Below are 16394 nucleotides of genomic sequence, written 5' to 3' on the forward strand. Positions count from 1 at the left end.
GCTCCGTACTGCACGCTCGACCGAGCACGTCCAACCCCCCCCCCAATCCGCGCTGCCTTCACGGCCATTACGACATGAGAGCCCGAAGTTAATCAGCCGTTCTGGAAATGTTGCATGCACTCTTTACACACATGGGTATGACTGGGGAGCTTCCCTGCGCGTAATAGTTAAAAGAATAAGGCTGAGGCGTGCAAGTGAACATGTACCACTTTTTATAAAGACAACAATGCAGGGGGCAAACACATCTTGTCTGATTGAAGATACAGAGAGGCTGGCATGTCCCACAACAGTAAACAAACATTCATGTTAATAATGCGGTTGTGTCACTGTCAAACAAATGTGTTCATATTTTGATTATATTTCTATGTTGTTATTATCACATGATTCCGGATTTTACGTAATAAATCTTGTTTTAAACGAAATCCAGTTAATTAGAGCATCATCAAATAATATTGAAGTTTCTGCAGCCCATTGAGAAGGTGTTGTATTGATCAAAGTGAGCAAAGCGACAGTAATTTAATTTGAACACAAGGAGTAACATCACTTTTTCCTCATTTGATTTCGTGATTAGTGAGAGCAGAAGAGGAGGGTGAACACCAAGCAGAGGGAGGGGTTACTGTCATTTTGGATACTGACTCCAGTTGAATTCAGTGAGTGCCGAAAAGTGCTCCACTCTGCCTGATCCATTAGGTCTACTGGTCTATCGGTATGAACTTTATGAGAGTTCTTTAGATTGTTCAAACATGTGTTCCGTATCAAGTTACTGAATGTAATACATTATTCTTTTGTTTGTTTATTTTCAGATTCTCCGAGGACTGTTTGCACAAAGGTGTGAGGTTGTGTGCATAAGGAATAAGAGGCATCCAAGAAGTTTTCTTCATCTGAATCTTCTGTGAGCCGCAAAGATGGAGCGGATGCAGGACGAAAAGGTAACTGTTTCTTACTTCTATTGGATTCATGGGGTAGTGGTGGCGTTCTGTTATTCTCCAAACTGTTACCTCTACAAACCTGCACAGATGAGTTTGCCGTACATATTCTGCAGTATTCTTCTCAGGTACAAACCTGTGGTACAAACACATTATAACAAGCTTTTAGTTATAATTCCCAGCAGTCCCAGAGGAAGAGTGCCAGTCCTTTTAGTTCATTTCATTCTGAGCCTGTTTTGTGCCAACACGTCCTCATAATTAAGTGTTATTAAAAGTAAGAGGAAAATCTGTATATTTCCATTCTGGCAGGGGCATGAGATGGGAGTGATATACGAGAATTCAGGAGATGACTAAGGCAGGGTGGCAAGTTTAGACTCGATCTGGTTTTGTTTCTTACTTCACCTGCGTGTCCATGAGAAAGGCATGAGGGAATCGTACCAGTTATATGAAGAAAGAACTGTAAAAGTGCAGCAAAGACTGACAACTTGCAACAGCCCAAATATAGTTAACACTTTATTGATACCATGCTGCACAGTTAGTGTAGTGTTCAAAGGGTGAACTTTGAATTGATTGCATTACATATTTTAGTATTGTAAAGAGTATCTAAAAAGACCAAAATGTGCCTGCTATCTGTCCTCACAAACCTTCCCTGTGGTTTGGCTTTTGAAACAATCAGCTACACACATTTCATGGCTGTTTCTTAAGGTTTACACATCATGTGTGTTGATGCAACTACCCCCCCCCAAGCCAAAAAAAGGCATACACTCTAAAAAGTAATTCTTAAAAATTATAGCACAAAATTAGTGTAACTAAAAATGTAAAAAATAAAATAAATATCGTTCCTTTCTGATGAAATTATACTAATAAATGATACTGCAGAAAAGGTGAAAAGGAACTGCTGTAAAATGAATGATGAAGACATATACGAAAGTTCGATGCAATATGAAAACATATGGAGAAAGAAAACTGACTTTCTAAAACGGCCATGCGAGATATTTTTGAATAAACAGGAGAATGGGATGAAGATAAGTTAAATGTGTCATTTGAGTGTCGAAGAAAAGGTGTGTCAATAATGAGTCTTTCTTCCGCATTTCGAGAGCGATGCTGATTAATAATGACACAATGAACCAAACCAAGTACATGAAACACAACTTTATGAGAATTAAGTATTCTGAGGTTTAAAGTTCCAAAGAAGATAACCTTGATAGATCCCTTTAGAACCGTTTTTTGAGCTTTTTATAATATTCCATGGTATTCATAAGAATTACGTCATTGAATTGTGCGTGTACAAATATGTATATACTTTTACCACTTGTAAATGTAATTGTATTTGTTATGGTAACATATTGATCATGACTTTTTTAAAGCAGAATGTCATGTTGCTGCAACAAAAAACGGTATATTGTAGTACACGGTTGCAGATAATGATGATGGGCTTGGCTTCTGCTCCTTAGTGTGCAAATGCAGGAAATTGTGCATGCTGGTAGAACCTCTTAATCTGCCGTATTAAATTCTTAAAGTACCTATAATGCACATTGCGCCACTCTCTAATTAGAATCATTGTTTTAGCATGAGGCTTAACAATGCGAACGTTTTGTCTAAGTCTTACTCAACATCAGCATGTCACGACAGATGCAATTGGCATGTCTCCATCCACACACATTTTCACACACACAACCACACCCGCACATGCAGTTATCCTCATCAAATCCCCTCTCGTGCAGCGCTACGCCCCAGAGACCCCTCCAGGTCATCTGTGCCAAAAGTCAAACATGACATTATTTATCACTTCTGTGTTTCTCCCTTTAAATGTAACTGTTTTCTTTATTACCAGTCCTCTTTATTTCCCCTTCACTATCAAATAATCGTGTTTGCAGCACTTCCTGTGTGTCAAACCGTCAAGATGTCGTCACAGAAGTATATTCGGCTTAATTTAGTGTAAGAATTTGAGACAAGGCCATGATGTCCCAGAGAAACACGCAGTGACCTGATAACAACTGATTATCACTATCTGCTTATGTGTTGCTGTTCACCGAGTCATTTTTAATTCCTCCTTTGTGTTTCATTCTGACCTGTGAGTGGGTTTACCTGATAGGAACAGATATACACATGATGTACTTAAAGCCCATTGTTGGTAGTTTTGTTATCAATAAGGAAGCATGAGTTCTCAGCAAATCAAATAGTTGATCAGATTAAAGGACAGAGGGTTTGTTTCTAGAGGGGGAGACTCTTTGAACTGCCTCTTGATTTCCCTCAATGAACGTACTGTTTAGTGACGTTTGAGGAGTTATCTGTGCAGATAGTTATATCATGTAAACATTGGGACAGAGTTAATTGTGCCTGTCTTTGTGTCTGTTTCCTGACTTTAGGATTACAAGTTTTGTAAAACAATGTATTAATCATGAATGATTCATTCGTGTTATAGTGTATTATATCTGCTCTCTGATAACACAGAGAGTTGCAAGAGATCACATGATGTGGTCTTGTTAGATGTGCCAAGAGCAAGGACTGTCTTAGGTAAGTCAGCTTTTATGTGCGCAGCTCCACTTGCTTGGAACAATCTTCAGCAAGAATTGAAACTGAGCAATCTCATTCCTCTGCATGTTTTTAAAGCTAGGGTAAATGAAATGCTTGCTGATACAATGGGCACTTGTAAATGTCTATAACTATGTATCCTGTAAATATAATGTATAATGTCCTTTATTGTTTTATGTTTCATGTGGAACCTATATGCTGCAGGTCTCCCTTGAAAAAGAGATCAATGATCTCAATGGAACCAATCTGGTTAAATAAAGGTTTGAAATGAGTGTCGAAACGGCGGCGGATTTGGAAAACACTGGATGATTAAAATGGATTTCCTTTCATTAATGAGCCCGTCTGGATCAGTAGACTTGGAAAGCAAATAATGACCTTTGTAGAGGTTCCCAGAAAGCTGTTGTAATGGGGTTAACGTAAAGAGATGTAGTAACTAGGTTCCTTATTTGGCATGGTGCCGCCACATAGTAGACTTGGAACCACAACTTCACTTAAACCCATTTCTCAGTTCTGCTCTGTTGGAACTGTACAAAATGGCAACCTCCTACATGCCGTGCCACACGAGGGATTATTGTCAGGTGTATTAGCTTGTTATTATGAGCTAAGCCCACTTTAATTTGAACCCTGCAGGGAAAAGCACTCACAATAGGATTCATTTATTCTCTCGGGGTTTCTTTAGCTTCTCAGCTGAGAAATACCTCAGAGCTGCAAATCATGGATCCTGTGCAGTGTTTGCGAAACCTAGCTTTCACAGTGCTGCAAGTGACAGCAAACTGAAAACAGGGACTCATTGTGTTTGTAGTTACCAGTGTCAATATAAACAACAGGAGCTTTGTAGAGCCAGGGACAGGACATGTCCACCACACAAACTGAGGGGGGGATTGTCCATAAACTCCATCCGCTCATTGTTTTAATCCTTCATATCGCTCATGACCTTCTCTCTCTCAACAGCCGCCGAAGAAGGTGACCCTTTACCTGCTCTTCAGCGTTTCAACAGCTGTCATCGGCTCGCTACAGTTTGGCTACAACACCGGGGTCATAAACGCACCAGAGCAGGTGTGTGTGTGTGTGTGTGTGTGTGTGTGTGTGTGTGTGTGTGTGAGTTGAATTGTGTGATAGACCTTTAATGTTTTATGACAGCGGGGACAACTATTATGAGAGAGATGAATAATAGATGCCATTTTATATCTTCTCCCTTTTTTGGGATTTTAATATTGCAATAACTTAAATGACACTTTTTTTTTAACGCCAATTCTGGGCCTCGTTTTAGGACTTTCATGTTGCTGTTCGGATGTGGTTTTGCAAAGAGGCCTCGATACAGTTAGGGTGCGAGACATGATAAGACTGCTCTCATTCGTGACCACAGCATTGCAAGGTGGCAATGCTAAAAGCTATACTGCCCTCATGTGGATGTGTCAAAAACTCCCAATGAAGCATGAGCTCTGACATCAGTTACACACAAAATGAATAGTTTTGATTGTGAACTTAGACAAACACTTACTTTGATGCAGCCATTCATCACTCTTTTTCTGTGGGTTGACAGAAACTGCGTAGGTTTTTCCAGAATGTGTCGATGGAGCGGTACGGGGAGCCTTTCAGCCCAGGAACCAACACCATGGTGTGGAGCTTTGCAGTCGCCATCTTCAGCGTGGGAGGCATGGTCGGGTCCTTCTCTGTCGGAGCCGTTGTCACCAAATTTGGCAGGTAAGAACATCGGGAGTAAACAGTATGGTGCAGTAAATGGTTTCATGTATGGTGACAGTTAATCAACCGAACCCTTACTAGTTTTTAAATACACCTTTCCTTATTGTAAACTCCACAATTTAGTTTTAAAGCCTATCTTTTGTTTTGGACTGTTTGTTTGACAAAATCGGACATGAAAACTTCTCCTTTGAGTCTGTGCAATTGTGATAGAAAAGTTTGCATTATATTTAATTGGTCAACATAATCTGCAGTACTCACCCACTAACCATGTCCTTCTTCCCTCCTTGTCTCTCTTCTTCAGGCGTAAGTCCATGCTGCTTGCTAACATCCTGGCTATCATCGGGGGGGGTTTCATGGGACTGTCGGGCCTGGCTCGTTCTTACGAGATGGTCATCGTGGGGCGGTTGATCATCGGTGTGTTCTGCGGTCTCTGCACGGGGCTGACACCCATGTACGTGGGTGAGATCGCCCCCACTGCTCTCCGAGGAGCCTTCGGCACGCTGCATCAGCTGGGTGTGGTGATTGGCATCCTGGTGGCACAGGTATGATGTGGTGATTACGTTACTGAGATACATTTGTTTTGTTTTTTATTGTGCAAAAGCTCTGGATTTCTGCAGAAAAACGTGAACTTGTGCCTCAAAATCAATGTGTTGCACAACTCTTCACATTATTATTTTTCACCTCATAAATGTTTTTCAAAACTTTTATAAGAGTTAGATGCTGTCATGTGACCTACAGATCATCATTACGGACAAGAAACAACATTATCAGCTCTCTTTTAGTACAAATGTTGTTGGGAAGCTGTACAATATATAAACATATAATTAGCTAATAATATTACAAGCATCTTTTCAGATTATACTTTAGAAATAGAACAAATCCCTTTTTAAAAAGTATTATTTTAACCATATTTTTCAGAGCATAGTATACTCAAATCTCTCCCATCTCTTAGTGTTTATTATAATATCAATGTAATATAATAAAACTAGGAACAGAAACTACAAAAAAAAAGTGATTTGACTTTAACAAAGCATGGTGTCCTAGAGAAAAGCTGCGAGGGTTGTTTGAGTTCAAATGAAAGCTCAACTCATTATAAGTACTTCATCTCGTGTTATTGATGCATTTCAGATCTTTGGTCTGGAGTTTCTGCTCGGCTCAGACTTGCTGTGGCCTCTGCTGCTGGCTCTCACCATCCTGCCGGCCATCGTGCAGAGCATCCTGCTGCCTTTCTGTCCTGAAAGCCCCCGCTACCTGCTGATCGTCCTCAACCAGGAGGAGGAGGCCAGGAAAGGTCGGTTTTGAGACGTTATGCAAACAAGATTGCGACATCAGGTTTTAATGAGACTACATTTAGAATTGCTCTTGAAATTGTAATGAACCTTAGATGAAGCACGGCCCTGCGATTTATTAAAGTTTTACAACATAATGTTCTAAGACCCTTCCAGCCTTACTTTACACCATATTTGCACAATAATGTACTTTCTCCCTCTCCTTTCATACATCCCTTCTTCTCTCTGTAGCCATGGTGCGTCTGCGCGGCTGTGAGGATGTGAGCGATGACATTAATGAGATGAAGGAAGAAGGGATGAAGATGGCCTTGGAGAAGAAAGTGACCATCCCTGAACTCTTCCGCTCCCCAAACTACCGCCAACCAATCATCATAGCCATAATCCTGCAGCTCTCCCAGCAGCTGTCTGGTATCAACGCTGTGAGTAAACACTAGGGGTGTTGAAAATAATCGTTTCTACGATGCATTGCGATGCGGACGTGGACGATTCGGTCTCGATGCAGTGACGGAAGATAATCGGTTATAGAGTAGTAACGTTGCTTCCTGATTCTCCGGCCGCGGCTTTACTATAACGTTTTTTCTGTCACTTTAATATCAAATCGGTCGGTGACGCAGAGATCAGGGAACATACGTGACAGCGGCACAGCAACACGGAGCAGTCTGCTTTATCCACCAACACAACACCACCAGTCCAGAACCAGCAGCAGAAGGACCCGCTCTGACTCACTCCATGTCGCTGCGGCTCAGACACACAGGGATTTATGTTTTTCAAAAATAATCGCGTTACAATCATGTCAGGTTTTTGGTGGATTTAATTAAGTCTTGGATTGCAGAGTATGAATGTCCTCTAGCAATTTGCAGACGATATATACGTGTGTAAAGTTTGTGAAGGCAGGAGGAAAAAAGCTTCCGCGATCACCGTCTCCTCTCCGTTCCTCCAAACCCCGCCCCCTCCCTGAAAATAATGAGTGACAGGCTGATAGTGACCCGATAGAAACTTTATTAATCACTTAATCACTGAGATATAATGAAGCTAACTTAGTCTCATACATTCATGGGATTCATGTAACAGTAAGACAGAGAATATAAGTGTGCACCCACATGCAGTATTTTAGTTTGTATATGCTGTTGTAAATATGCTGTTGTCTGCTGTGTTCAGACTCAAGTCCTGTGTGTGATGCCTCATTCAGGACATTCAGTGTCCTTTTTTAACAGAAGACCGTGGCTAGAAGCTGAAGCTAGACTGCAGAAGCATTAGCTTTTTGTTTTTGAGGATGGAACAACTTCACACACAGATATAGGGAGGCTAGACCTATACAATCCATTTATTTTGGTTTATAAATTAATGTCAAGACATTTATGTAATTGATTTCTGAAGCACTTTCTAAATAATAAAAAGAGAGTTCATATGTATTTACTGCATGTATGCATTGATGACAAATAAGCCATGTGCAGTAATATAGAAAATTGAGGATGCAACGCATTGGTATGAATCGTGATGCACCGTGATATCGAACCGAATCGAATCGTTGACAGGATCATCGTAATCGAATCGTGAGACCAGTGAAGATGCACAGCCCTAGTAAACACCATATCCTATCAGGGAGAGGAGTGTTATGGGTATCATTATATGATAAGTCTCAGTCAATGTCATCACTACATCTCTAAAGGAGCATTTACTGAAAAACGCACATGACGAGAGACGCTACTCTGCTCCAGGCAATGTTCGATTGAGCGGAATAATTTAAGCCAGTGGGGTCATTGGAAAGAGACAAACAAAGTGGTATTTGATAGGTTTTTGTTAATAAGGTCATGTCACCAGGCTGACTGAGTGTGTTAGCGTCCCCCCCCCTCTGACCTGACAATCAACAGTAAAGCTGCGGCAGCCCGTGGCTAAAGGCTGTAACATCGATTTAACTGACAGATAGTGACTCCGCCCACTCATCAGCAGCTAGTAGCACCAACTGTGCTAAGCTATATTTAATGGAACACATGACTAGGTGTAATGTGAAAGAGGTTGCTTGAAGTCACAAACCTGATGTAACTAACTATAACCCAACTCTGCAAATCCTCTGAAGTTTACATGGCATTTTAGGGTCAGTTAGCTCACTATTTTTGTTTTATGGCCCACAACCTAAATCGAAAAGTACAAAAATCATCTGCTCCCAAATCCAAAACTTGAGAGCCATCAACTGTAGCCATATCTTTAATATCATGAGACCCCTCACACCACAGCCACCCCTTGTTCTCCAGCCTCCCCTCAGGCAGGCTCAGAACCGCATGGACCCACAGGCTAATACAAAGCTTTCCCCCAGAGCCGTGGACAGGCTGCTGGAGCAATTCCTCACCTAACCTAAGTTGTAATACTAATAACTCTTCATCTTTCTCTCCTATTAGGTGTTCTATTATTCTACAGGTATATTTGACACAGCTGGTGTCACTCAACCCATCTACGCCACCATAGGAGCTGGAGTTGTCAACACCGTGTTTACTGTAGTTTCCGTAAGTGTCTGACTAAACATTTGTTCTTTAGATAAAATGCATGGTTTACATTATTATTAATATTTGTATTAACAATTTCTTTGTTTTAAATCCAGCTCTTCCTGGTTGAACGGGCGGGGCGAAGAACCTTGCATCTGATTGGTCTGGCAGGAATGGCTTTCTTTGCCCTCATTATGACGATCTCCCTGGTTTTGGTGGTAAGTGATGTTTGCTTGCTACCTCTTGTTCTGTGAGCTTAAGAAAACAACATCTTCTTGTACTCACTCTTTGTTTCTCTGTCTGAGCAGAAGGCCAACCCGTCTCTGAGCTACCTGGCCATCGTGGCTGTGTTCGGCTTTGTTGCCAGTTTTGAGATGGGTCCAGGTCCAATCCCCTGGTTCATCGTGGCTGAGCTCTTCTCCCAGGGGCCCCGGCCTGCTGCCATGGCCGTCTCCGGTCTGTCCAACTGGACCGCCAACTTCCTCGTGGGGCTGGGATTCCCTAAACTTGAGGTAAGGGAAACATTTACGTCTTTTACTTGTATTGACATCAAGATACACTTAAAGGTGGGGTAGGTAAGTTTCAGAAACCGGCTCGAGATACACTTTTTGTTATATTCCATGGAATGCTCTTAACATCCCGATAGCAATGAATATCTTAAGTGCTTTGACAAAAAATCCATAAAAAAATGTCATCTGTGGAACCCGTAATACTGTAAAAAGTACAACTGGTTGGTTGTACTTTTTACAGTATTACGGGTTCCACAGATGACATTTTTTTATGGATTTTTGCCACCCTGTCAGTCAGCCTTCCATCTTGTGCACGCACAAATTTATCTCGTGCCCTCATTGGGCGTGCATTGCGCGGTCATGTGTGTTGGAGGAGGTGCTCTGTAAGGAAGTCTGAAGGAAGGGGCGGATTCTTTTCGGCTGTGTACTTTCAAATGTTAGTGCACTCGAGCCGGTTTCTGAAACTTACCTACCCCACCTTTAATGTAGAGCCACCTAAGGTAAAAGTAGACATAATGCAGAAGGGCTCATACCATGAAAATATATATATTATTGGAGAAAATAATGAATACATAACATTTTTTATCACTAAAATGTTGCAGGTGGTGGAGTTTGGGCTAATTTCATTAACTTTATAAACAGCAGTATCATCACATATAATGATATTTTATTTTTTAATATATAATAGTTGATTAATATGTGTGCTGGAATACATTAAGAAACTAGATTTCTATCTTCTATGATTTTGAATCTATTCCGAACTTCCATTAATTGATTTTTAAACGCTGAGGACCACCACATGCTCAACACAGAACTCATTTTGAATCAGGAACCGTTTGAATAAAAGTGTAATGATATATCAAATTGAATCAAATCATAAGATACTTAAAGATTCACACCCATGTTTGTTTTTATTTATTAGAATCTGAAAGTAACTGCCAACAGTTATTAACAGATTATAGTGATGTAAAAACCAGTATATTTCCCTCTGATAGTATAATGGATTAGGAGTTGAAAGTACGTAAATCTCAAAAAGTAAAGAACTTGAGTAAATGTACTTAGTTACTTCCCATCACTGCAAACATTTTCAGAAGTATGTGCAGTTTGAGTCATGTAGTTACACACACCTCTCTCTTCTTCCCTCAGGAACTTTGTGGTCCTTACGTCTTCATCATCTTCATGGTCCTCCTCATCCTGTTCTTCATCTTCACCTTCCTGCGAGTACCAGAGACGAGAGGCAGGACCTTTGACGACATTGCTCAGGGATTCGCTGCCAGCGCAGGACAACCCTCCGCGGTTTCTGAGCCGATGGCCGTCGGCCTGACCGAGGGAAAAGAAGGTCCTCCAACCTCCCCCACAAGCAAGGTCCCCATGGTGGGTCTTCCTTAGAAAGAAGAAGTAAAAGAAATCCGGACACAACACAGACAAAAGGTTTTAAACACATAGATACAAGGAGCTATATTTCATAACACACAAACGTTTAAAGCATTAAAGGTTCCCTCGTCACAAACATGCTTTAATAATTGACAGAGTTCCCTGTAATCCTGCTTTAAACATGGGCCAAACTTAACTGAATTACTAGTACTTAATAATAGTTGACATTCCCATTGCCAGCCCCACGCATACTGCCATATAAGAGGATCAACATATGTTCAGCCTTAAGTCCCAGGTCTTCAGCTACCCCCATGCTAAAAGGTTGTGGGATTTGGGGGGGTTTATGTATTGAGGTCAAGCTTGAAAAGCTGGTTTTGGATCCTGGTAGTTTGACCCAAAAAAGAACGACTGACTTGCTGTCCTGTCTGCATGCCTGATGTGCCTTGCTGCCTGGGGGAGGGAGCCATGTTGTCTTGAGTAGACAGAGTGAGTATAGAGGTGTTACAGCAGCCCCTCTCCCATTTAAGTGCGCAAAAAAGCACTATAAACTTAGAATACAAATATTTAAGCATGTAGCAGAATATAAATATGTATTATCATCCTGGAGCACAACATCTCATGAGAGTAGAGGGTGTTTGAAATTATAGAAATAATTAAGACAGGTCTGTAAATTACAGCTGTCTGTATGAACCACGTTGTTGAGGTGTAGGCTAACACTGTCAGGCCTTACAAAGTCTGCTCATAGGCTTTCTGCTCCTAAAAACCCAACCTCTGTTTTCAATGATTTCAACCAGTATTTTGTAGTCGATTACAGTAAGCATTACAACCGTAGGATACAAAAACTCAGGTGGCTACATTTATCATCACTGTCCTTGAAACTCTCTTGACATCAGTATGAAGCAGTAACTTCTGCATCCTAGGCTAACAACATCATATTGCCATCTCTAAAATAGCATTACATTAAATCAAGTGCTCATCAGTTTTAAACAGTAATTTGTGGTAAATGTTTTGTATTGAAACACTTTAAAATCGACAGATAACAACAATACGTATCTAACATGAAAGATATTGAAAAATATGACATTGATGATATTAACCAAGAGGTGTAGTAATGTTGAGTAATAATACTAAATGAATTGCATTTATTTTAGTAGTTAACGCACAAAAAATGCCTTATTGATTGTTGTTCTTTCTGAAATTATGTACATAAATATTGTAGAATCTTCAGTAACTGAATCAGGATAAACTATTACAACATAGTACACAGGCTTATATATGTTGTGTCAATGTGTGTACAGTTGTACTTCTTCTTGGATGTGAGCACGTGCTCATGGAAAACATTTTCAACGTTTGAGCTTAGCAGCATTTTATTTGCACTTTGGCAGTCGGACTAGTTTGTAATAATTGTTTATATTGTGTGTTTCTCTGTAAATATAATGTATGTATTAGGATGTTTGGTTGTGCCTCATAATCCTGTCTAATCTGCTACATTTACTGATTTGTCTTGCACTGTCGCTATGGTGGATGTCACTGTTGCTTAATGCTAAACAGAAGTCAGGAGTGTTAAAGCTTGAGTGTGCGTGAGAGTCACAGTATCATAATGTATGCCAGTAATAATATTAGTGACACTTGCTTTGAGAAACTAAAAAAGGAAATAAAGTTGTCCATCTTTAAGGGAATGTGTGACTTGAATTATGAATTATTTTACTGTCTGTAATGCTCGAGTCAAAGCAATGAATGTTTAATGTGATTGCAGTCTCTGTGCTAAAGTGAGAGCGTGATTACTGTGGCTACTCCATTTCCCTTTCTGCACCGCATCAGCTGTTATACACTGTAGAGCTAACCAAACCTCAGAAACATTGAAATAAAGCCATAAGTTAAAGAACAGAGTTCCATTTCTCGCTGCTGCTGAACAGTTTGGTTTAAGAAGAAATGTATTCATGGTTGTGATGACGCTTTTAAGGAGTGAATGCGGGAGGAGTTTTGAGGTCAGATTTCGTCTTGGATCACACAGCTTCAAAAGCCAAACCAGAACACATGTAGAGACGCGAGATAATAATTACCTCAAAGAGGAATTCCCCTGAAAAGACGTACTAACATTGCTGCTTCTAAAATTACAGGTTGTGGCTGTTGTTTTATGGGGGAAGTGGTAAGTGAGATACTGTTCAATTCATTTCTTTAGGAAGGACACCAAAAAAAACTAATGTCTTAACAAAATGATTTATAATTGGTTCCTACGGCACATGGTGACAAAATAACCGTACAAAACCTAAAGTTTACTGGAGCTGCGACAATGAGTTTTTGGGGGGGTTTTGGACTGACGGAACACTTTTCTTTCCTAATATTTTACAGACAAAGCTTCTATTGGATGCTATAGAAAATATGAATCAGGTGCAGCCTTAATTTCCCAATAACAGCAAAACAAGAGTAGAGGGGAAACATATCACATTTGTGATGCTGGAACCAGTCGTGTGTGTCCATATTTCCTTTAAAGAAATGAAGTAATAGATTGAGCAAAAGTTAATGATAAACAGATTAATCAATCTTTCACTTCAGCTCTAAAAAACAGACACTTTTTATATAAAGTGGCACAGGGTATGTGCTTTCAGGACCAACTGAAAACTGATTATGAAGTTCTAAGTCCCGGCTTAATGACGGGAGGACCGGCGTGATCCATTTGCCTCTCCACTCTGCTTCTTGGAGCAAAGAGCCCAGGGTAAAGGGCCCCCGGCTGGCTGGGAATGGGGCCATCGAATTGTGTCAAGCCAATAGGCAACATCTCCCTGCAAAAGTCTACTGAAGTCTCAGTCAATGCAGTGAACTGGGGCATGAAAGCCCATCAACAAGCTGCAGTACTGCGGTCTGACCAGCGAGTGGCGTGCATGAGCCAGAGGGGCTCAGCGCTGTGTATTTGCATGCCTGTGTGTGAGTGCGTGTCTAGAAACTGTCTGGATGAGCAATCCTGGGAGGCGAGGAGTGTGTCTGAGAGACGGAGGGGAAAGGAGGAGGAGGATGGAGGGCATCCAAAAATGTGTCCAAATTATATTCATTTTCCATAAAAGGTAGAACTGAGAGGGATCCAAAAACAAAAAAAGGAAAATAAATTGGACACTCTCACATGCCACAACTTGAAAAATGCAAGTTAGCACAGTGTCCAGATATTTGAGGGATGCCACAGTTTTATGCACAGCCTGCCAGGCGGCCCGCTGAAATTGGTGTGAGGCGTTAGGGGAGAGCTGAAAGTGATGTCGGTAGACATGTCTAGACTGTTGTTTTAAAGACTGGACTAACTAGTTTATTCATTTTTCCACCTCCCTTTCCCTTTGACACTTTTTCTTGTTAACTCTCTCTCCTTCTTTGTCTCTCTCTCGAATATAAAAAACTCTCACTCTTTCTCTCTCCCTTAGTTTCTCTGACAACAGTGTTGTTTACTTCTCTGTTGGCACTGTGCTTATTGTATGTGCTGCTCTGTAAATATTTTTAGCCTTTCCTCATCCATCCTCCCCCTCTCTTTCTCTCTCCCTCTCTCAGATAGAGGGAGCAAACAGACTCCACCCCCTCTCTCACCCCCTGCTCCCTCTCTCTCTCGCTCACTCTGTCACACACACTCACTCTATCTACTTCTTTCATGCTCTCTCCCTCCCTCTCTCTGTCAGTGTCATTCTGTCGTGGAGATGTGGAGTGTCTTTCTGTCTCTCTGTCTGTTTTTCCAGCCTAACTCAGCTGAGGAAGGTAAGAATTTCACTTTTACTTTATTTTGAAAATTGCATGTGTGTGTGTCCGTGTGTGTATGTGTGCAAGGGTAGCAGGACTGGGAGTTTGTACAGCGCTCCCATCATGTGCTCATAATAAGCCCACAAGTGGAGGATGGACACTTGGTATGCTTCTGTTACAGAGCTCTAAGAATGTCGCTCTCTGGGAATGCTGGGTACTTTGGCAAATCTGTGAATCTGTGAAAGGAAAGGCCCAAACACCACGAGAAAGTCTGATTCATTCAGCATTTTTATGGAAACCACCTACAGCTTGGGAGCCTCTGAATAATTACCACTTTTCCCCCTTACTACTACCGCCCTGTGCGCATTAGTTTGTGTGTTGTGTCTGAGTGCATCTCTATGTTTGCATGTGTTTATGCAGATGCTTGCGTGTGCCACTGTGGAAGCACTTCAGATAGGACTTAGTTGGCATGGAAGTGCCAGGTGCGTGCCGCGGCCTAACAAGCTCTGGCATCAAAAGAATATGGAAATTAGGTGGGAGACAAATGAATAATAACTTGCATAACCTATGTATTTGGCACCCCCTCCCGGGCCTTCATGTCACTCATAATCTCACAGATGTGACAGCACGAGACCCCTGGTCCCTCTCCGGTACTGTTATCAGTGCCACTTATGTCTCCACAACCTCCTCAATGAATGTGTTTGCAGTTAACGATACACGCTTTGTGGAAATGTCTTAAAAAGTGCAGGAGTGAGTGAGCGAGTCTGGAAAAGCTGAATTAACTCCATCTATTAAGTGCATTTTCAGATCAGAGTGGGCTAACATTCATTTGCTGACTCAGTGTGTATGTGTGTAGCTGTGTGAGTGTGTATTCTTATGTGTCTGCCTATACATAGCTCCTGCTCCTGCATCCTCTATCCAACACTTGAGAAGGTTTCAGCAGTCAGCACGCAAATTATTTTCAAAGGAATTGACTGCACGATGGAAAGAGCTGCACCTGTTCACGCTCATCTGCCATTGGCTTTAGTTTACTGCGAGGTGTGCCTCAGTAATAGTCTATAACAGAGGTAACTTATATGTCAGCCTCATACCACAGATTTGAGCTGTGTTTGTAACAGATGGCCTGGACTAAGATGAGACAGAATGATAGAGAGGGAGAGAGGCGGCCCAGCGTTAGTGGCCTACTGACTCTGTTTGTGTAATTGAAATAGAGCTCCTCATAATACAGTATTAACCCAATAGCATGACCGTCCGTCCATATAAATCCACATAAATTGAAACATCTAGTTATGTCACGAAGGGAGGATTTGGCATCTGCCTCAGCTTTCACTGCTGTAGAAGTCTGTCTGGACTGACTAGCTATCTGATATGATTGCTGTCTGTTTTTAAATTGTTTATTGTCTGTCTACTGGATCCACCACTCACAACCTCCTTTCTTGTATGCTTTCACACCACAAACCATGAATAAGTTCAATTCTTGCCTTATTTCTTGCTGTTAAGAGTATAAAAGATCTGCCTCTTTGCATGCAGACAAACTGCTGTGTTTGAGTGACAGGGGTGCGATTTATCACTCTAACTAGCTGCCTGTAAGTGTTGAAGCAGTCGCCCACATGCATTGTTGATATGAAGTACTGATATGAAACCACATGGTGCACCTCTTAATTGTTGGGTCAGTGTCTAGGATTGCATGTTCACATTGCATGTTCACATTGCATTAACACACCGCTTTGAAGGGAAGGGCTGTGCAGAAGGCACACCTGATGCCCCTCCAGCACTTCCCGTCATGGATGAGTAAATGAATAGTGATGCTCACTGAGCTATGCATATCCTCAAATTAACCTTGTATCATTAGTGGAGCTTATG

The 16394-nt window shown here is 41.3% G+C and overlaps 2 protein-coding genes across 2 annotated transcripts in view; both read left to right on the forward strand.

The window, feature by feature from the left end:
• Positions 1-596: 596 nt before the first annotated feature.
• slc2a3b (solute carrier family 2 member 3b) lies at positions 597-12496 on the forward strand. Its single transcript, XM_034102402.2, has 11 exons — positions 597-706; positions 804-929; positions 4413-4517; positions 5005-5165; positions 5467-5707; positions 6294-6456; positions 6686-6873; positions 8851-8955; positions 9051-9152; positions 9243-9446; positions 10590-12496. Exons 2-11 carry the CDS (start codon positions 906-908, stop codon positions 10830-10832), a joined length of 1536 nt encoding a protein of 511 aa, XP_033958293.1. The 5' UTR covers positions 597-706; positions 804-905; the 3' UTR covers positions 10833-12496.
• Positions 12497-14424: 1928 nt separating this feature from the next.
• ephb6 (eph receptor B6) overlaps positions 14425-16394 on the forward strand; it is a 39928-nt gene continuing 37958 nt past the window's right edge. Inside the window, exon 1 of the mRNA XM_034101740.2 lies at positions 14425-14549. Coding sequence (XP_033957631.1) covers positions 14492-14549 — 58 coding nt within the window. The 5' untranslated portion in view covers positions 14425-14491. The remainder of the gene's footprint in view (positions 14550-16394) is intronic.

The sequence above is a fragment of the Pseudochaenichthys georgianus genome, chromosome 16 (assembly GCF_902827115.2).
Source record: "Pseudochaenichthys georgianus chromosome 16, fPseGeo1.2, whole genome shotgun sequence".
NCBI lineage: Eukaryota > Metazoa > Chordata > Actinopteri > Perciformes > Channichthyidae > Pseudochaenichthys > Pseudochaenichthys georgianus.